Here is a 20,652-nt window from a genome sequence, read left to right on the forward strand (position 1 = left end):
AGGACCTGGTGGGCACACAGAAGGTATCCAATAAATGCCTCCTTTGTTACACAAATATCTGAATGACTGAACCTTTTACATGTGAAGGAGTTAAGTTCCACAGGAAAGACAGGAGAGCGCCCTCTGACCAGCTCCTGCATCTCCCTTGCCCGACCCAACCTCGCAGAGCCGCTGAGAATCAGGGGCATCCATGAAGCCATGTTTGGTTGAGACGAAAAATGCCACGATGGCTCTCGTGACTGGTCTGGGAGCAGAAAACTGATCCGAGAGACAAAACAAAATGGGGCCCAAAGCCACCATCCTCCCAGGCAGTTCCACACACAGCACAGCAGCCGGGGTCGAAGCAGGACCCTCAGCGCGACGGGCTCGCAGGGCGGGGCGGCTGCTGTGGGCGGAGGCGGGCTCACTCCGAACGGAAGAGGTGGCTCCCCCTCCACCCGATCCGACAGCCCAGCGCCCTGAAAGGAGGAAAATACCGTCACAAAGACATAAGGCTCTTCTCTCCCAGAGCCGGCCTGAATTCTGGAAGCAGAGTGCCCCAACACTCCTTTCAGGGCCCCACCCCAACAGCACAGCGCATGGTCCCACCGGCTGGCTGGCTTCACCACCTGCAAACAGAGTTGCCGGAAAACAAGAGAAGCAGGTGCATCGGTACCCTTGAAAGGGCCGTCCCCCGTCTCCAATGTCCACAGTGGCACCGAGGGACCCGTCCCCTTTCCAAGACCCTGCCGTTCACCCTGCTCTGCACACACATCATGCCCAACGCCCTGTGACATCCCAGCCACCCTGCGGAGGGCTTTCCATGAAGGATCAGGAGCTCATCCAGAGGACAGGGACCGAGCGCTGTTTGTCTCCGCAGGCATAAGCCTTAGGGCAGCAAGCCTTATTCTGTCTTCCAGTTTAGGACAAATGTTTGCTGAAAGAAGGGTCCTTTCAAATCTGGAGCAAGGTGTGTGCGGGAGCAAGTGGAGAGCTGCTCCGCGGCCCGTGTAAGAACCGTACCGAGGGGGGTTGGCCACCAGCAGCATGGCCAAGCTCAAGTGCACAGGCTGTGCGAGAAGGAGGCCGGCAGATGACGGACATGCCCGCGGGGCACGGGCGCACACCAGGCCAGGACGGCTCCTCCACGGCGCCGGCGGACTCCAGACTCTCGGAAGATGGACCCCAGGACGGGCAGAAACACCCATAAGGGCCCAGGGAACAGAGCTAATGCCGTCAGGGTCCAGAAATGTTCGGCCCCGAGCTGGCACGCGCCCAGACTCAGAGGCAGCTCCCTCGCTCGGGAGCAACAGGGCAGGGCACACGCAACCGTGGCGGCACCCTCCACGCGGGGAGGAACACACGTGGGCAGGACTGCCACGGGGCCTGGTGCGCGTGCTCCCAGGCCGGCTGTGCGAGCGGCGGCGGCAGCATCTGCAGCCCTTAATTTAGGCGACCGCAGACAGCCCACACTGTTCTAACCACTGATGGCTACGGGCACCTCTGCGACCCTCGGCACTCGGGCTGCAATTTCCATGTTAACCCCCAGAAAAGAGGAAACGGCACTTCAGAATGGGGGAACAGAAAGACAAGGGATACTCAAAATGAAAGTCCCCCAAGTCCAGGGCCCCAAAAATGGGAAGAACCCAGGCTGCCCCATTCCCTCTGGGCCTCCAGACCCCTCTGCCTCTGGTCTGTGGAGGGAACATCAGGGCGAAGCCAGAAGAAGCTGTCCCTCTCCTCCTGAAGGAACCCCAGACTGTGCAAATCCAAGCACATGGGAACCAGGTTCCCCACCCTCTAGGTCTGAGGAGCTGGACGAGGGCTGAGCCCAGGGAGCTCTGCTACCCGCCTGCAGCCCAGGCTCCCCGGTCGGCAAACCCTGGCCACAGGGAGGGCCGATGGCGCGCTAGGCGGCAGGAGCTGGCAGGAGAGAAGCAGCCATGCAGGTGCAGTGTCACAAGGCCCGCGCTGCCTCATGCGGGCTGTGGCACAACACTCTGGCCGAGGACCTCTGTCCGCAGCCGCGCTCCCAAGGCTGGCCATCCCCATGCCCAGTTGTGTGCAGGATCCCATGTGAGGCCCGGGCCCCCCGAGGAGACCCATGCTGCACCCCAAAGGGCCTGCAGGGCCAGACTCCACACTGGGCGCGTCCGAACACGGAGAAGCTGAGGAGTGGTTAGAGACGGAGCTTCCAGAGAGGCCAGGGAGGGGCAGGGTCACTGCACACTGTCCTTCTCCATGCTGCACGCAGGCAGGGCTGGCCCAGGGCAGCCTGGGGAACCGAAGAACAGAAGCGGGCTGGCAAGCCACTTCACCTGGTTCCCACCCACGACCTCCGACGGTGCCTTCACAGCCCTCGGGGAATGGAATACTTCCTCTTGCTCTCAGCTCTTAAAAATTTTAATCGAAGTCATTAGGGATTTATTTAATCATTTCTGTCCACACTTAAAATTGACCCATAAAAGTCTTGACTTGCTACATTCGACAAATACATAAGAAAGAAAAAACATGACTCATATTTATTTTTCAAAATTATTTCCAGGCCAGCTAGAAGGCATTTAAATAACATGAAACAGGACCACAAGAAACAATCAAGCAAAAGGAACTGTGTACACAGCGCCGTGCCCCCGTGGTAAGACCATCTCCACTCACAGACGGAGCCCAGAAGAGACCCGCCCGCGCAGGACACACAACCCCCCGAGACTCCCCAGCTCCTCACAACCCGGGAAAAGAGGAATAAACATGCACTCCGTCCAAACAGCCACCTGAAAAATACAAGCAAGGAAATAAACAGGTCTCTAAAGACAAGAGCGAGCTGGTCAGGGCAGCAGCTGGTCAGGGCAGCAGCTCCGGGCTTCCGAGAGAAGAGGCAGGGCCTCCGCCTAGTTCGTGGGCCCAAGAAGACACAAGCTATGGGCCGAGCCCTTCCAGCTTTGCTCCCGCCCTTCAGGACGAACTGCACTGTGCAGAGGTGGGGCGGGGGGGCCCACCAGGGAAGACAGATGCAGGTACCGGGTCCACATCAAGGGGGACTCTGCAGGGCTGGGTGTGGAAGGCCACCCACAACCCTTCCCATCCGACGGCCCCCCCCGCCCCGCCCTCTTCTCCGACCACCCTCCTCCGCCCCAAGGGTTTTTTGCGGCTACTGTTAACGATCTGCCACATACAGCGGTACAAACACACACATTTATCATCTTAAAGTCTGGAGGTCAGAAGTCCAAAGGTCTCAGGGGGCTAAAGTCCAGGTGTGGCCACTGCACTCATTTACAGAGGCACTAGGGAAGTCCACTTCCTACTCCCACGGGCTGTTGGCAGAATTCGGTTTCCTGCTGTTGTAGGACCAAGGTCCCCATTGGCTTTAGGCAGAAGGCCACTCCCGCGGCCGGAGGCCACCACACCCCCCAGGGCTCAGGGTCCCTTGCTCCGTTTCCAGAGCCGGCAGCGGCCGACCAGCGTGCGGCTGCTGTAGATCCTGACCACTTGTCTGCGCTCATTCCGCTGAACCCACCAGGTCACGCAGGACAAGTTAACATCTCAGGTTCCGCAGACATTCACTCTCCTTTGCCAGGTGACCTTGTTCTAGGCCCCAGGGATAAGGACATGGACCTCTTTGGGGAGCGCGACTCTGCAACCACACCCCATCCCTCTGGCCAGAACGCTGCGGGTCACCTCAACCCCCAACAGCCGATGCTGGGCCGCAGGGAATCCACGCTCCAGCCGCGGCCGGAGGGCAGAGCCAACCCCCCTCCGCCATCCACCCTCTCCTCAAGGACCATGAACAGGACCGAGCGCCGCCCTTCAGTGCTTTCTCACGGCTCTTTTCCGTGGCCTCCGGAGCCCTGCCCGCCTCCCACCCGTCTTCTCACAAGGCTCCCCGGCTGCTGTCCTCCTCCGCAGCCCCGGGGACCCCCGCCAGGCGCGCTCTGACGCCCACCCCGCATCTCCGCCGCTCCACGGGCTGCCCCTCCGCATCTCCAGGGCTGGGGTCAGGCCTGACCTCTGCTGGAAGGGCGCGGCCTCCCACTGCCGCGGGGTCCTGTGCCTCGGCCCGCACCCCGGGTGCTGACCTTCGAAGCACATACAGACGTGCTTGTGTCTCCTCGGCCCCGCGCCCCCCGAGAGCCACACTTCTCAGCTCAGCCTGCAGCACGGGACCTGGCGCCCGCAGTATGTCCTGAACGCACGAACGGCCTCCCCTCCGCCGATGAGCGACTGCGGCCTGGTCAGGCCGTGCAGCGGACGTCTCACCGGCTCAGAGACGCCTCGGGCTGTGCCCGCCGGAAGCTGAAAGCGCTCTCCCAACCCCGTGAGCTGGCCCTGCTCCGGCTCTACCCCAAGCACCCGCAGCCTCGCCGGATCTGATCTGGGCCCTTCTTGCCGCCATCCCACTCACAAATGTCACCCTTCCGAGGCCCGCCAGCCACACCGCCTCCAGCGGGAAGGGCCGAGCTGCCACATCCACGGCGGAACCACACCGGGGGGCTTGCTCAAGTGGCGCCTCTTCTGGGAGGCCTGCTCTGGCCATCGGAGCAGCAGGAACCCCGCCCACGCCACGTGCCTCCGGCCCGGCCATCCCGAGGCTCTGTCTGAGGCTTCCATCCCAGGATGACAGCTCCCCCTTCTCACGGGTGATCTCTTCTTAACGGAGCCGCGGTCTTTCTTCTCTGCCCTTCCCGCCCCACTGCAAGCTCTGTGAGAGCACTGGTTCTCTCTGTCTGTTCACTGGTGTATCTCTGGAACTGTTCTGGGCACTGAGTGTGGGTAAAACAAGCAGCTACCGAATGAATAAAATTTTCAAATTCTCAAAGCTGCTCCAAGAGGCTTTCTCTCACGCTCATCCAAGAGAACTAGACTCGACCAAATAAATATGCGCCCGGAAGTCCCCGCCGCTCAGGACAAAGCCAGCTTCATCCGGTCACCCTGGCAGACACCCACGGCCCCAGGGCTGACATAACGTGGTGACAGTCACACAGAGATTAGTAGAAAAAAAAAGGCTGAAACCCAGACCACAGAACCAAGTCAAAGACGCTTCCACCGTATCACACAGCCTGCCTCATCCAGAAGAGGAATCTCTAAGGAAGCTCCAGCCAAGAAAACAACCTAAGAACCAGTGTGAGCAGAGGCTGGGGGCGACTGCAAGACCACCTCTCACGCTTGGTGAGACCCTGGCCAAATCTCTACTCCCTCCAGGGGCGCCTGGGTGGTTCAGTGGTTTAAACCCTCTGCCTTCGGCTCAGGTCATGGTCTCAGGGTCCTGGGATCCAGCCCCGCATCGGGCTCTCTGCTCAGGAGGGAGCCTGCCTCCCCCTCTCCCTCTGCCTGCCTCTCTGCCTACTTGCGATCTCTGTCAGTCAAATAAATAAATAAAATCTAAAAAAAAAGAAAAAAAAAGAAATCACTACTCCCTCCAGGTTAACCCGGAAGGCGGGCTGAACCAATCACCATTTATCAGCACTAACAGTGCAAAGGGCAGAAAGGCACGCTCCCGAAACTCGCAGAGCTCACGGTCTGCAGAAGAAAACCAGCACCTACCAACGATGCTGAGTTTGATGCACAAACGGTACTTCGGCCCAGACTGCAGGAAAACACACAAGGCTTTACAAGGAGGTGCACTGGAGGTGACTTTGAAAACTAAAAAAATAAAATAAGCCAGGCAAAGGGGAGGCGAGGGGGGCATAGAACATTCTGGGCAGCTCGGAGAGCATGAAACTGACAGAGGTATCACACAGCCTGGACAGCAGGGGACCTGCGAGTCACGCAGTACCACGGAGGGCAACATTCAAAGCAAGGAGGAGTGGGCGATGTGGCTCCAGAACTGGGCAGGGCTCGGGTTATGAAGGGCCTTCCTGTGCTTCTGCACATGCATTTCAGAGGAATCACGCAAGGGCCTCCACCCGAGCCTACCTCAGGGAGTGTCAGCTGTAAGACAGCGTGCGGCTTTGTAACTCCCAAACACGAGGGAGATGCCACACTTGCAGGCCACCAAGAATCGTGCCGGCAAACAGTAAGAGCTCAGTGACCACCTGCCATTATTGTCACAAGGACGTGTGGTGAGGGAATGATTGCTAACGAACTAACTGTTAAGGGCTACGCTGTATGAAAGACCCCTTAACAGTCCTGTGTTCTGTGGTGAGTCTGTTCTCCCTCCGCTGTGCTTCCCCAGGCTCAGATCCACACTCCAAGAGCGAGACGATCCTGGGACGCACTGAAAGGGCCGGGAGGGCCACAGGAATGGGGCCAGGACTCTGCCAGCGCTGTGCTCATGCAGATAAGGATTAGGTATGCGGTGATCGCCACAGGAAGGTGAGCTACTGACCGAAAGAGCCTGCCTTCGCAACCCCTCCTGGTGCCTAAAACAGCAGCACCGCCAGAGCCAGACCGTAGGAGGCGCGGGGCCCAGGCCGCTGGGCAGGCCTTTCCAGCAGGCCCACCCTCTCCTCTGTGCCCTGCTCTCTGCAGGGACAGCCTCTGGCAGCTCTCCAAGCCTCCACTCCAACTCTGTAACTCGCAAAAATGCTTAAGACACGCAGAGCGCCAAAATCAGAAGGAAACGGAAGTCTGTGTCCGGTGACGCAGAACCTCACGGAAGCTGGGGACCATGTGGGCTTCCCGTGCCCATCATAACATGAAAGAAACTGATCCTCCCGTAGCTCTGAAGGCTTGGAGTCCAAAAGCAAGCTGCGGGCACGGCCATACTCTCTCTGAACTCTTCGGGGACGACCCCTCCTTGCCCCTTCTAGCTTCCACTGGCTGCCTGGGACCTCTGGCCTTCCTGGCCTTGTGAACACACGGCCCCAGTCTCCGCCTCCGTCTTCACATGCCACCTTCCCTACGTCTGTCTCCCTGTGTCCAAATTTCCCTCTTCTTTTAAAGACATCAGTCACTGGACTAGCGCTCACCCTAACCCAGTGTGACCTCATTTTAACCTGATTACCTCTGCCACGGTGCTATTCCCCAATACGGTCACAGTCACAGGCTTCCAGGTGGACATGACTGGGGGGGTGGGGAACACTACTGAACCCAACACAAGGACAAATTACCACGAGGCACAGCGATCGGTCCAAGCGTTATTCACCATGATAACTCCACGCTGCAGCTTGACTATCCTTAGAGCTCAGCTGGCTAAGAATCAGTTTATTTAGACTGAGAAGAACCAAAACCTCAACACCTAACAGCAACACACAAAAGCTCTCCTGCCACGCGGCTCGCTTCTCCCAGAGTCTATGTTCTGGAGCGATCGTCTCTGTCACTCCTGGGACCTCCTATCCTCCGCCCTTCCAGAATTTTCACATCACCTTGACCCTGACATGGGTTTTGAAGAAAGCTCTTTTCTTCCTCCATCACGCACAACCCCGGGCGTGAAGCGGGACCTCTGGCCGCCTCTGCCAATCCCCTCTGAAGTCATGTGTCTGAGCGGCCGGTAACTCACTGCTACTAACTCCCAAATCTCGGACAACGGGAGGTTTCTGGCTGAACACAGTGAGTCCCAAGTTCACAGCTCTGGCACCCCCCAGTGTGGGTCCTGCGCAACCCGTAAGAACAAGCCGGGCTTATAAACGGTTCCCCGTGGAGGAACTCGGATACCACGACTCCTAACTTCCAGTATTCAGACGCTGGTTTCCAAACACAGTAACCGTGACTAGGAATCCTGACGGCGGCTTCCCGCTAGTCCCGTTCGCCAGCCGCGGGGCTCCTCCTGGGCACTGTCCACGCGCTGTCTTCACGTTCCCCGCCCGGCCAGCGCTCAGCGACGGGCGGATCGGGACTTTGGAGCCCAACAGCTCCCAGGGTGCACCCAGGCCACTGCAAGCACATTCTTTACTGGTTGCTTTTTTTTTTTTTCTTTTCTTCACTTGCTCCCTGCTGCTGACTCAAGAAAGCAGATGGCTCTGAGGCCAGAAAGTGGGGCACGTGGAAATTCACCGGGAGTCTCACACCCACTTGAGCGACTCCTCTGGCTCGGCCCGAGGCGAGCGCGGCCGTCCGTCCGCAACACAGACAAGGAGGCCATTCAAGCGGGCCGAGCCGCCACGCCCCCTCGCAGAAGCCGCCGCCCGGCTAGCGCGGCCCGCCCCGGGCAGTCCCGCACTCCACCGAACTCCTCGCACCGCGGCCCAAGCCGGCCCCTCTCGGCTCCGCAGGGAGCCCCGGAGCTGCACGGGGGAGAGCCTGCCCGTGTCGGGACACACGCGCCGGCCGCTCCGCCTCCTCCCTTCCTCGACGTACGTGCAGCCATCGACCTCCCAGACCCTGCGCTCGATCCTCCTGTGCCCCCGACGCCCCTCACGTCCCCAGCAGTCCTCCCACCGCTCCCCAGACCCCCGACTCCCCCCGCAGCCCAGCGGGCCTACGCGCCCACCTGACCTCTGACCCCTGACCCCGACCCGGCCTCCCCCCTCACACCCACCTGCCCGGGACTTTGCTGCTGCTGCGCTTCCAGAACTGCTTCCTGGCCCCGTCGCTGGCCATGGCCCCTCCTCATCCCTCAGACCCGCGGCCCCGACACCCCTAGCGCGGCCGGCCGGCCCCGGCGGCCCTTTCCCGAACCCCGGGTGGCCCCTCAGCGGTCCCGAGACTCCCGAGCCTAGAGCCTAGAGGCTCTTCCGCCTCCTTCCGGAAGTTGTGACTACGCGCGTCCGGAAGTCCCGCCTCCGTCCCAGGCGCGCCAGACGCACGGCGCGGACGCTGCCAGAGTTAAAGGGCGACGCTGGGGAGGCGGCGTGATGGCTGAGTCCCGGGCGGCTGGGCTCAGTGTCACGGGGGCTGACGGGGGCCCACGCCCGGCTCCGTGCTCTGCTGCTGGCCGAGGCGGCGGGAGGGGCGCCGGGGGCAGTGGAGGGGGCGGCGGGGCGGGGCCCGGGGGCGCGCGGAGCCCGGCGCCGTGAGCGGCCGGCAGGGTTCGCAGAGCCGGCCCGGAGCCCGTGAGGGCGGAGGAGGTCCCCGGTGGTGCGGCGGCGGACGGCCCCGTCGGTCGGCCGGCTGCCTCGGACTCGGCTCGGGACCCGGGGTGCTGGCGTCGGGCCCCGCGCGGGGCGCCCTGCTCGGCCGGGGCCTGCTTCTCCGCTGCCGGCCTCCGCCCGGCTAGGGCTCTGGCGCCGGTGCTTGCTCGCCGCGCTCCGAATCCTTGAAAAGACGGCTGCGGGGACGCCGGGGGCTCGGGTCCGGATCTCAGGGTCCTGGGATCGAGCCCCGCGTTGGGCTCCCTGCTCAGCGGGGAGCCTGCCCCCCCCCGGCCTACTTGTGATCTGTGTCAGTAAATAAAATGTTTTTCAAAAAGGAAGACGCCGTGTGCACTGGGGACGCGACAGCACAATAGCTGGGTGTACTGGGCTCAGCCAAACACCTGCAGAAGTTATTGTTAGGTTCGTTTTATGTGACTGGACACGGCGCCAGAGGACGCGAGGTGACCCGCGCCGCGTGCCCTGGATTTCTCTTGGTCGCAGACCGGGGTCCGAGCGGTCAGCGGCTGGTCGCTCAGGACCGCCCGCAGTTTACCCCGTGGGAGCCCCTTGGCCCACCTCCGCCAGTTCTCCGGCGAAACAAACCGGATTACATCTGTTTTCCGACGCCTCCTGACGTCGTTCTTGCCATTTGCGAGGTTCGGCACTAGGTGCTTTACAGGCATGCCTCGGCCCCATGCCAACCGCCCCAGAGGCTGCCCCTCCTGGAACAGCAGAATGGCGCACTCACCTCTGGGACACCAAGGTTTATGCCCTTCGCGCAGCGCCTCGCATCCACCCTGCGACATTCACGCCCAGCAGGTAGCTTGGGAGATGCTGCTGGGTGGGGCCCATGTCTTCCGCCTCTAAATGTTGGTTGGATGAATGACAACCATGGGAATTCTCCGGGCATCATCCCCTTTTGTCACCATAGAAACTAGGAATCTTCCTGGGATGATCTCGATGGATCCTTGGTGATCCCCCAACTGACACACACTCGGTAGGTCCTCAGGGCTCCCTTGCTGCATCCCCTGATGAATTCTTCCAGGATCCTGTCCTCACATGACCTCAGGGAATCACCAGAGATCTTCCGATAAAGTGTTGGTGCATCCTCAGGGGCTCCCTGACGAGGCCTCAGGCAGTCTCCTGGGATTCTCTCCTCCTGAAGCTCAGAAAGGCCCCAGGGATCTCTTCCCAATGTATAGCCCCAAGGCCTCAGAAATCCTCCTCAGAGACTGGCTCCTAACAGCCTCCTGGGTCTCCTATGGACATCACAGGGGAGCTAAGGAGTTCTCCGCAGCTCTTCTGGCTCTTTCCAAGAATCAGTGAGATGACAGCAGGACAAAGATGATAGAAGTAGAGTTCACAGAGAAAAAATGGATATAGCGACCGGCTGCATGCAATTATAGCATCTTAGATGGGTTGTCCCTATGGCTTGAGGATGCTTTCCTGCCTCGTGTCTCCTGGGGGAAGGAGCAAGACTGACACCAAAACTGATGAAGGCTTCAGGACCCACTTAGCAAAGGGTTAGTAGTGCCAATGACGGAAACAGGAGAGCAAGGGGTCAGCCTGTTTGCAACCTACATTTATGATAGGTTTAGGATGAATTGAGTCGAGGTCACAGATGTAAGGCCTCAGCCAAGCATGAGGTTAGAGGACAGATTAGTCTCCAGATAAGGGATGGGAGGACCTGCCAGGGCAAAGTCACAAGAATACATCAGCATCATGAGCAACATAAAACAGAAAGCCAAGAGGAGACCATCCCCAGAAATGGATTTTGGCCAGGGGGCACGGTAGGGATAGGATGTGAACGGAGCATTTAGTAGAAGGCCAGGTGTATAGACCAAAGCATAGCAGATGTAGAGTCTAGGAATGGGATGTCTGCAGGCATCAAGCAGGACAGATGCAAGAACCAGAATGAATGACTCGGAGCCTTTGGTATTCATGTGAGCAACACATAATTTTTAAAGATGTATTTATTTATTTGAGAGAGCGCATGGGGGGTGGGGGCAGGTGCAGAGGGGGAGGGAGAGGGAGAAGCAGACTCCTGGCTGAGTGCAGAGCCCAACACGGGGCTCAAACCCATGACCCGGAGATCATGACCTGAACCAAAATCAAGAGTCAGAAGCTCAACAGACCGAACCACCCAGGCACCCCTTGCAAAAAATAATTACTGAAACTTTATTCATTTGAGAGAGAGAAAGACCACGAGACTGGGAGAGGGGGAAAAGGAGGAGAAGCCCCACTGAGCTAGGCACCCAACACAGGGCTCGATCCCAGGACCCCAGGATCATGACTTGAGCCAAAGGCAAATGCTTAACTGACTGAGCCCCCAGGTGCCCCAACAAATAATCTTTGAGCAGCAAACACAAGAAGCTTACTTTCACTAAGATTTAAGCTAATGAAAATTAAATCCAAGAAATGCCGTTTCACACGTAACAGATGGGCTAAAACTTAAAAATCTGTCAATGCCAAAATTGACAAGGATGTGGATTTGTGAGCAGTGCAGAATGAACTGATTCACTGCTGGTGGGAGTACGAGTTGATTTAATGATTCTCAACAGCCATCTAGCCATTTCTAGTAGTTAAGAATGCATATACTCTACAACTCAGCAATTCTACTCTTGGTGTGTACCTTAGAACAACTTGCCCAAATGTGCAAAGACAGGAACATTCACGGCAACATGCTGCTACAGCCAGCAAGGGAGGGTCATAAAGTCATCTATGAGAGAATTGACAAAGAGAATTGACATAAAATCCTCTATAAGAGAATTCACAAAATGATACATACTCATGCTATAGGAGGCTGCATGGTAACGAAATGAATAAATTAGTTACATGTATCAACACAAATGAATGTCACAATGTTAAGTGAAAAAAAGTTGAGTATGGGGACGCCTGGGTGGCTCAGTTGGTTGGACGACTGCCTTCGGCTCAGGTCGTGATCCTGGAGTCCCGGGATCGAGTCCCGAATCGGGCTCCCGGCTCCGCGGGGAGTCTGCTTCTCTCTCTGACCTTCTCCTCACTCATGCTCTCTCTCACTGTCTCTGTCTCAAATAAATAAATAAAAAATCTTTAAAAAAAAAAAAGTTGATTATGAATGCACGTGCTACTTAATTCCATTTTTTAGAGTTAAAAAAATGCTAAACACTAAATTCAGGAGAGGGGTCGCCTCTGGGTATTGGTGGGGACTTTGATCAATAAGTAAGAAATTCAAGGGGCTTCAGTTTTATTGTTATGCTTTATTTCTGGTGGCAGAGGGAGTATATGCCGCTATTGTTATATTATTTATGGTTTCTCCCATATATATAATGTGTGAAAGCCCATGACTAGTACAGAGCTCTTACTGCTGTGTCTGTGACCACACTCTGGGAAAAGGATGAGACACTGAATGAGCAGTGTTCACTAAGAGGCATGGAGGGGTTGGGGCAATCGATAAGATCTGTGACTGTAGTTTAAGGCAAGCGGGGGTGATAGGACAAAATGCAAGGAGTGGTTCCAGGGAGAGGGAGCATTGCCACTGCAGCAGGGAGACAAAAGTTTGGAGTGCTGGGTAACAGGTGAGTCTTTGCCACAGCTGCGAGTGATGTAGGTCGGGTTCCCCCAAGAGACAGATGCTTCCTAGGGAGGAGAGGTTGAACGGTAAGGGGCCCCTGGCCCTGCAGAGATATCCTGAATTGGGACCAGAGTGTGCTGCCTTTGCACTGTGCACAAACCAGTCATTGCAGGGCTGCCCCTTGGCGGCGGCGGGTGGGGGGGTGGGGTCCATGCAGCTGTGGGCATCTCCATGAGGGACTTCTCTGAGCCATCAGCAGCCAGCACTCCTGGCCACAGAGGAAATGAAAGCTTTCGTCCTCGGGATGAACCTGGACAGCACACCGTAGTGCTGACTGCAGTCCACCTTGGCACCACTCAGACCCCCAAGTGTCACAGAGGTCACCATTGGAAGAGCATCTCCAGGATTCTGCCTGCTTCCTTTTGTGGAAACTTACAAGAGGAGGGTTCACATAATCTTGGAGCCACATCGGTCAATCACTCTGTGCCCCGCCCACTTCCTATTCCTCTGGCCTTACCCACTGCAGACTCCCTCTGCGGAGGGAATGTCTTGCAGATTCTGGACGAGCTACCTGGTGGGGCGACCCAGACTCTCATCCTAGAGGCTTCAGACCCTCGATCATCACACCCCTCTCAGCCCACAGCTGCTGTACTTGTCCACATGCCATCAAAATTGGGCAGAGGGGCCAGTTCGTGTAGGTGCCAGACATGTTCTCCCCTGGCCCCACTGGGCAGTGGCGTCCCTACCTCCCCTGGTGGCCGCAGAGAGACCCCTTTCTTCACCTGGCTAGTCTGCTGGCCCAAGGAGCGGTGACTCGACATTGAATCAGACTCTTACCACATCCTTTTCTGGCAGCATTCCCCCTCTGGGGCTCGGGACCTCTAGAAGAGGACATGATTGTGAGAACGGAAAACAAAAGCGGATCCAGTCCTGCATCCCTCCCCCTGCTTCCCACACCCATGTCTTTATTTAAAGGGGTCGTGGGCACATAGGGTGCCCTGACTCAGGGGCTATCAACTCTGAGCTGAAAGGAAGCTTCATTGCTCTGTCTGGCAGCAGCTTCTGGGCAGTGCGATGTATGTGGGAGGACCCATGCATCCCCCAGCCACAGGCTCACCGCTACCACCTCCTTTGCTTTGAGTGGGTCCCCTGAAACAACACGAGTTTGCACAGAGCCTGGAGGCTGGATCAGACTCCCTGAAACCCACACACAAGGCACATGTCCGTGAATCAATGGGTCCTACTGCCTCCACTCACATCCCCCATGACTAGCCTACGCACAGGGGATGCCAGCGAGTGTAATCTGGCCGGGTGTCCGTTCCCAGCTGAGACTGCTGGGTTCTGCTACTGAAGAATGGGGCGGGCTGGTATCGGTGGACAATAGCAGTGCGTCCCAGCCTCACAGGGTGTGCCATCAGCTCCCACCTCTGAAACCAATTAGGAAAGACAGGCAGTGTCAGCCTCCACTGAAGGGGTGTGGACGTGTGGAATCCGCTGCTGCTGGGGTGAGGCTTGGGAGCACTGAGTCATGTCCCTCCCCACCTGTCTCATGGCTCAGGCTGTGTCCTCTGTCTCCCTTCTCTCCAACTCACCAGCGTGCCACCAGGTCAAAGGCCTAGCTTGGATGATGCCTTCAATGGGGAGTAACAGGGCGCTGGACTAGCAGTGCTTTAAATCCACAAAAAGGCCAGAGGCAGGCAGCTGTGGGGTGTACAGTTGGCCGAGTCACTCGGTGCTGTAGGGGACTCTGAGCGGCACAGTCCACCAGCACCCAGGTACCCAGTCCCCACCGCAGGGAGGGCTGGTGCCGCCCATGCCCAGCCCAGGCTCTCTGGGAACCATCTGTCCTGCATCCAAGGGAGCTGCCTCACCGCCAGGCCAGCCCGTGCCCAGTGACTGGCCGGCATGGAGAGACAAAGACCTAGCCGCCTGTCCTCGCCTCATGCCATCCCGGAAGGGCTGTCCCAGCTCTGGGCTCTCCAGGCGGGACAGATCAGACAAGGTTATCGTGCCGTTGTCTGCTCGTCCCATCCTGCCCCGAGTCCCTCACTTGCTCACAGGCACGGCTCCCAAGGGCACCCCTGGGATCGCCGTGTACGTGCTAGTCAGGGTTTCCTGGGGAAACAGAACCAAGGCGGGGCGTGTAAATGGAAATTTGTTATAAGGAATTGGTTCGCACAGTTATGGAGGCTGAGAAGTCCCACCACTCAGCGCCTACAAGCCGGAAGGAGAGCCGGCGGGGGAAGGTGAGCTTAATCCAGCCCAAGCGTCGAGGCAGGAACAGGACAAGTTCCTCCTCCCCCCCCTCCCTCCCTCACTGTATTCAGGCCTGAGTCCCACACATGCTGAGGAGGGCCGCTACTTTCCTCTTTTTCTCGGAGTCTGCCAATTCAAACGCAAATTTCACACGGGAACACAATGCAGATACACCCAGAACGGAGTTACTCCTGGCACACCATGGCCAGTCTGTCAAGCTGACACATGAAATCACCCAATAAACCTCCTCCAGGGGCATTTCCTCAAATCCACTGGCCCAGACAGAGACTAATACAACCGAGCTCAGGCGTGCTGCCTCATGGTCACAAGATGGTGTTCCAGCTCCATCTGTCACGTGCTCATGCCAGTGTCCCAGCTAGATCGGGAGGGAAGGAGGCCCAAGGAGAAAAAGAAAAAACAACCTCTCCCCAAGTCCTGTTTTATCCAGGAAGGGCAACCCCCAGGCGGTTCCTTAGGAGGCAGAACTGAGTCAGGCCCTGAAGGAGAGACCAGTCACTAGGAAGAAGCGGCTGCTGGCTTGGACTCATTAGAACTTCCCCTCGGGGTGGAGGATAGGTCACTTCCCATCCATGCAAAAGGTCTCAGCCCACTAGGAATTCAGGCTGCTGTTTGCAGGGAGGCAGGCAGATTGGCTGGTGGGAGGTAGAAGGTGGGAGACGCCAGAGGCACCGGGGAAGGTTCCCAGGGCGTCACCTAGAACTCAGAAAACAGAGCCTCCACTCCTGACTCCTAGTCCCACGCCCACCGCTCCCCGCCCCCGCCCACACCCCTGCAGCACACCAACCTTGGCCACCCCAGACACCAGGGGGAAAAGGCCCCCAGCTGCCTCTGTAGGAGCAGAGACAGAAGACAGGAGCCAAACGAGACCACTGACTGGAAGAAGGAAGGGGGAAGTGCCCAGCCCACAGGCGCTGTGGGTCACCCTTCAGGCACCGAGTCCTTACACAGCACCCTATCCCCACCACCCCGGGCTTCTCTGCCCTTTGCCTTCACAGACAACTGGAGGCAGCATCCCCCCCCCCACCCCCAGGGAGCCTGCTCAGTCTGAGGGAGGCCTGCCGGGGTCCGACATAGCCTCTTGTGGCCAAGAGACCTCAGACTGAGTTTTCCACTGAGCACTAACTCCTGCCTTGAAGAGGGGAAAAGGAAAAAAATTCCCATTCATAATGACCCAGAGCAATACAGGTGCTCTAAAATCTTAGTCGACTGCTGTCCATCCGCCTCTGGTCAGTTCTAAGGACTGGCATCCAAAACCAAAACTCTTACCAATGGGGAGAATTTAAACCAGAAATTTCTGTCTCCCAGCAGGAGGGCATGGGATTTGGCCTGAACACCCCATCCATCCATCATCTGGTGGTCCCCACGATGGGGGTCTGGGAAACAAAGGCTGCCCTGGTGAAGTACCAGGCCTGGGCTCTGGGCTGCAGACTGCGTCCCCAGCAGCACCCCACAAGAGAGGGCAGACCCTCTTGCCCAGAGACTTACTTCTGAGGAGCTGCTTGAGACAGGCCTCGGGCTGAGCTGGAAGTCCTCTTAACCCCCACCCCAAGATTTCCCTGCTAACTCACCAGCCTGCCTGCTCAGTTCTCATCAGCTTGGCTTGAAGTGAAGTCTTGGTTTTCTTGACCCCCGGCCATCCGGGAGAGGCAGAAAGGATCTCTTCTCAGCCAAGATAATTGTTCAGGCTTCTCTGGGTTTGGATGGGCCAGTTTCAGGCCTGTGATGTCTCGATGTGTCTCTCAGGAGTTTGCTGAGTGAGCCACCCCAGCTACAGACTGTGCGGGCTCCGGCTGACATCCCTGATAGCCCACACCCCTGAGTGCAGAGGAGGCAGTCCTGTTTGTACGGGTCTCCCAGGGCTGCCAAGGCAGATGACAGCCAGCTAAAGTGCTGAAAACAGCTCAGCTTGTTTCCTGCAGTTCTGGAGCTCAGAAAGTCCAAATGCAGGGTCACAGAAGGACTAAACTCAGGGCGTGGACAGGGATACCTTCCTTCTAGATGCTTCCTTGCCTCCCCAGCTTCTGGCAGCCACCCACTGTCCCTGGCTTGTGGCCTCTGCCTGCATCTGGAAAGCTCCAGCCTCTGCCTCTTCCCACTCCAGTTCCTCCCAGACCCTTCTCACAAGGACCCGCTCAGATCACCGAGCACCAACGCTCCCTCTCCAGGCTCTCAAATTAATCACGCCCCCAAGCTCCATATGAAGTAACACTCTCAGGGTCCGGGGGGTGGGCAGGGAGATGCAAAGATATTTGGAGACCATTATTCAACCGACTATGATCTTTCATGACATCTAGCAAAAGTTCCCAATTTTCCCCCCATAAGTGATGGGGCCCTCCTTCCCGCCCCACCCCTCACTCAACTTGGCCCTTTATAGAAGTAAGGGTCTGCCCCCAGACACATCCCACTTCCTAGTACAGAACTCTGCATGAGTTAGGATATTGGCAGTTGCAGGAAATAGAAAATCCAGCTTAGATGGGCTTACGCTATAAATTTTTTTAAATCTTATTTATTTACTCGTGAGAGACACAGAGAGAGAGGCAGAGGGAGAAACCCAACGTGGGACTCGATCCCAGGACCTTGGGATCGTGATCCGAGCCGAAGGCAGACACCCAACCAACTGAGCCACCCAGGTGCCTGGGCTTACGCTGTAAAGGGAATTTCTTGGTTTTCACAGCTGAACAAGCCCAAAGGTGAGTGGGAGTCTGGAGAGGGGCTGGAACAGAACAGCCCCCTTGAGGTTCCAGGGTGCTTCTGTGGGCCACCTGGACCATGTGCCCACCCATGAACCAATCACCATGGCCAGGAAAGGCCACACTGGTATATGGGAGCGTAAGGGATGATGGGAGTCCATCTTTCCAAATACTGTGGCTGCTACCCAACAAGGGAGGGGTGGTGTGGATGCCGGGGGGACCCCAGTGGTTATTGTACCACCCAAGGTGGAAGCCATGTTGACTCACTGATTGATTTAATGGCCTAAAGATGCTACTTATTTGTCAACATTTTTTGATTGGACAAAATACATGTACCATGCTTGGCACAGTGTGAATATATGGAAATCTCACAAATATGGAAGTAAAAGGGGGTCTGGATGGCTCGGTCCATTGGACATCCCAGACTCTCGATCTCGCCTCAGGTCTTGATCTCAGGGTCGTGAGTTCAAGCCCGGTGTCGGGCTCCATGCTGCTCGTGGTGTCTACTAGAAAAAAAAATTAATAATAATAATAAATAAATAAATAAGGAAGTAAAAGTCCCCAATGGGAAACAGTCCAATTTTATTTTTTTAAGATTTTATCCATTTATTTGAGAGAGAGAGAGAATGAGAGAGAGAGAACATGAGAGGAGAAAGGTCTGTGGGAGAAACAGACTCCCCGCCGAGCAGGGAGCCCAATTCGGGGCTCCATCCTGGGACTCCAGGATCATGACCTGAGCTGAAGGCAGACGCCCAACCCACTGAGCTGCCCAGGCGCCCAGAAATAGTCCAATTTAAAAGATTAAGTGCATTTTTTAAATGTTTTGAGGAAACCGATCACGGGACACATTAAAGAGGCAAGGCAAGGGGCAAATGAACAAATAACAATGGACTTTAGCAATTTTTACAAATAAAAAAATCAAGGACACGCCACTTACAGACAGACCAACGAAGAGGAAAGCAGACAGTGGGAGCGAAAACGGGCGTCCCATCTGTGTGGCTCTGTGTGACCAGAAGCATCTAGAGCCCAGAACACGCACACATGTGCCTGGACCCTGCAGTCGCCTCCAGAGGAGTCGTCCTAAGAAACAGTGGGGTGAGAGAGCCAAGGTCGTGCCCATGGGATTCACTGGGCTGTGGACGGTGGGGAGCCAGCAGCCGTCTGAACAAGTGAGTGAGGAAACCCCGACGCAAGGCGTGAGACCCCCACGTAACAGGGTGAGTGCAGCCTTTAGAAACAAAGACGTGGATCTGCACTTCCTTTTTATGGAGAAACGTGGGCGGCTAAGTGGAAAAGGCAGGTGGCAACCTTTGTTGGAAGAAGTCTTACCTGCAGACCCGGAAGAAAAATTCTGGAAGGGCATCACATCAGTTACAGTGCCCCCAGATGAAGGAAGCATAATTCAGCTGATTTAAACAACTAAGGGGGTGGATGGGGTCTGTGCTTGGCGAGTCCGCGTGGGAGGAAGGCTAGGACACGGCTGCAGCCCTGGCGCAGACGTGCTTCTCTGCATGGGTCTCAATTCTGTGCCCCTCCAGGCGGAGACCTCGTCCCCCAGACTGCCGTCACAGGGCCTGCGGGCTTCCCGCTCTCCTCTGTGCGGGACAGCGTGAGTCTCGCTTCCCAGAGCTTCTCTCCGAGTGAGGAGGGGACCCTCACGGCCCACCTTAGACTCAGATCACCTGCTAACCCAAAGCAATCGCCCCGCCAAGGAGGACAGCCTCACTCGGAAGATGCCGACACGCTCCCACTGTCTGCCTCCGGGTGGAAGGATAGCAGGAAGCTGTTTGTTTGGAAATATTTTGTATGTTAAGAAACTTCCAGAAATTTTTCCAGGCTTAACTTCCACATGTATCGTGTGATCTGCGGCACTCCAGTAAAATTCCCTCTTACTGACGCCAGCCACCGTTTCTTCGGACACTCCTCGCTGTGTTTCCTGTGTATTTTCTGTGGACGGGGTTTGAGCATTTCTGCTTGGTATCCAGCCCCGCCCCCGTCAGAGAATCTCTCCTTAGTTCTGATGGTTTGTCTTTTTTTTTTTTAAACTTATAAAATAAGTTAAAATGTTTTTATTGTAAAGAAAACTAAGAAGGCAAGATCATGGAGGGTGTTGCCTGATGAACCTGGGAATGACCGCTGGACTTCAGGGACGAGAGAGGTCAGGGCAGGTGTGCGCTGCAGGAACTGCCTTGAGACCACCTGCCCGGTGACTCGTCCTGGAGCACGATGCTCCCAGATTGTTCTCTGGACACCCTGTCGTGGGGCCAGTGTCGTCCTGCAACACTGGGTGTGCAGGTTTGGGGATGACATGGCAGTAATCAGCCCCTTTCCCATAGGAGAAGCTGCAAGACATGAGCTGGGGAAGGTTGGGGCCACGTTCCCTATGCGTGGAGAAAGGGGCAGCAGATGAGGGACAGGAGAACAGCCTGGACCTGGCCGTTCTGGAGCCCCACCTGTCCCTTACCCACGCAGAGGTCCATCACTCTTGCGGCGGCCATCCTCGGGACTTTGGCAGCCCACCGGGAGGCAGCCAACCCCAGACAGCCTCAGCCAGGGTGGGCTCTGAGACCCAGGCATGTCAGACTGTAAAGCAGTGGTCACAGCTGAGTCGTTGGGGGTGGGGGGAAAAGAGAGCCATGCTTCCCTTTCTAGTTACCTTCCCAGCAAAGAAGGAAGGAAATTAAATTTGCTCACGTTTAGAATATGAACTGATAGAGGTACATGTACATAATGTATAAATAAATATGTACAGATTTGTGTTCAAAAATTTTTTTTACCAATAGACATGGGAAATAAAGTTAGAAAACTTCTGCTACAAACTGCTCTTTATTTCTACATCATGTTCTACTGCCAGTAAGTAACTGCCACTGCTTTCCTTCTAAAATACAAAATGCCTCCCCCCGCCCCTACCCGGCCTGCGCGGTGGGATTGCTCCACGCAAGACGGGTTTTCCAGCAAATGGGAAAGGTCACGTGTTACACTTACAACTGTTCAGCGTCTCTCCGACAAGGGTACAGTCTGGCATGCCATTCCCCAAACCCCCATTCCCCAAACAGGGGCTGTGCCCAGCCTTGTCCATTGTAGCTGCGCCCAGCCTGCTTGCTGCCTTGACTTTAAGGTTACAAAGTTCTCAGTGCGGAAAGTGTATTTGCAAACGGGGACAACCTGCCCCTGCTTCCTCTAAGATGCCGGTCGGCTAGTAAACGTT

General features: G+C 56.7%; 1 protein-coding gene across 2 annotated transcripts in view; it reads right to left on the reverse strand.

Moving 5' to 3' along the window:
* Positions 1-8,451, reverse strand: part of TBC1D22A (TBC1 domain family member 22A) — a 289,882-nt gene extending 281,431 nt beyond the window's left edge. Inside the window, exon 1 of one of the 2 annotated variants that reach the window (XM_032882758.1) lies at positions 8,390-8,451. In XM_032882758.1, coding sequence (XP_032738649.1) covers positions 8,390-8,451 — 62 coding nt within the window. Of the gene's footprint in view, positions 1-7,277; positions 7,418-8,389 lie in introns of those variants that run through there. The other variant, XM_032882759.1, reaches the window with a different exon arrangement.
* Positions 8,452-20,652: the final 12,201 nt, after the last annotated feature.

The sequence above is a fragment of the Lontra canadensis genome, unplaced genomic scaffold, assembly GCF_010015895.1.
Source record: "Lontra canadensis isolate GAN:19392208 unplaced genomic scaffold, GSC_riverotter_1.0 scaffold84, whole genome shotgun sequence".
Taxonomy (NCBI): domain Eukaryota; kingdom Metazoa; phylum Chordata; class Mammalia; order Carnivora; family Mustelidae; genus Lontra; species Lontra canadensis.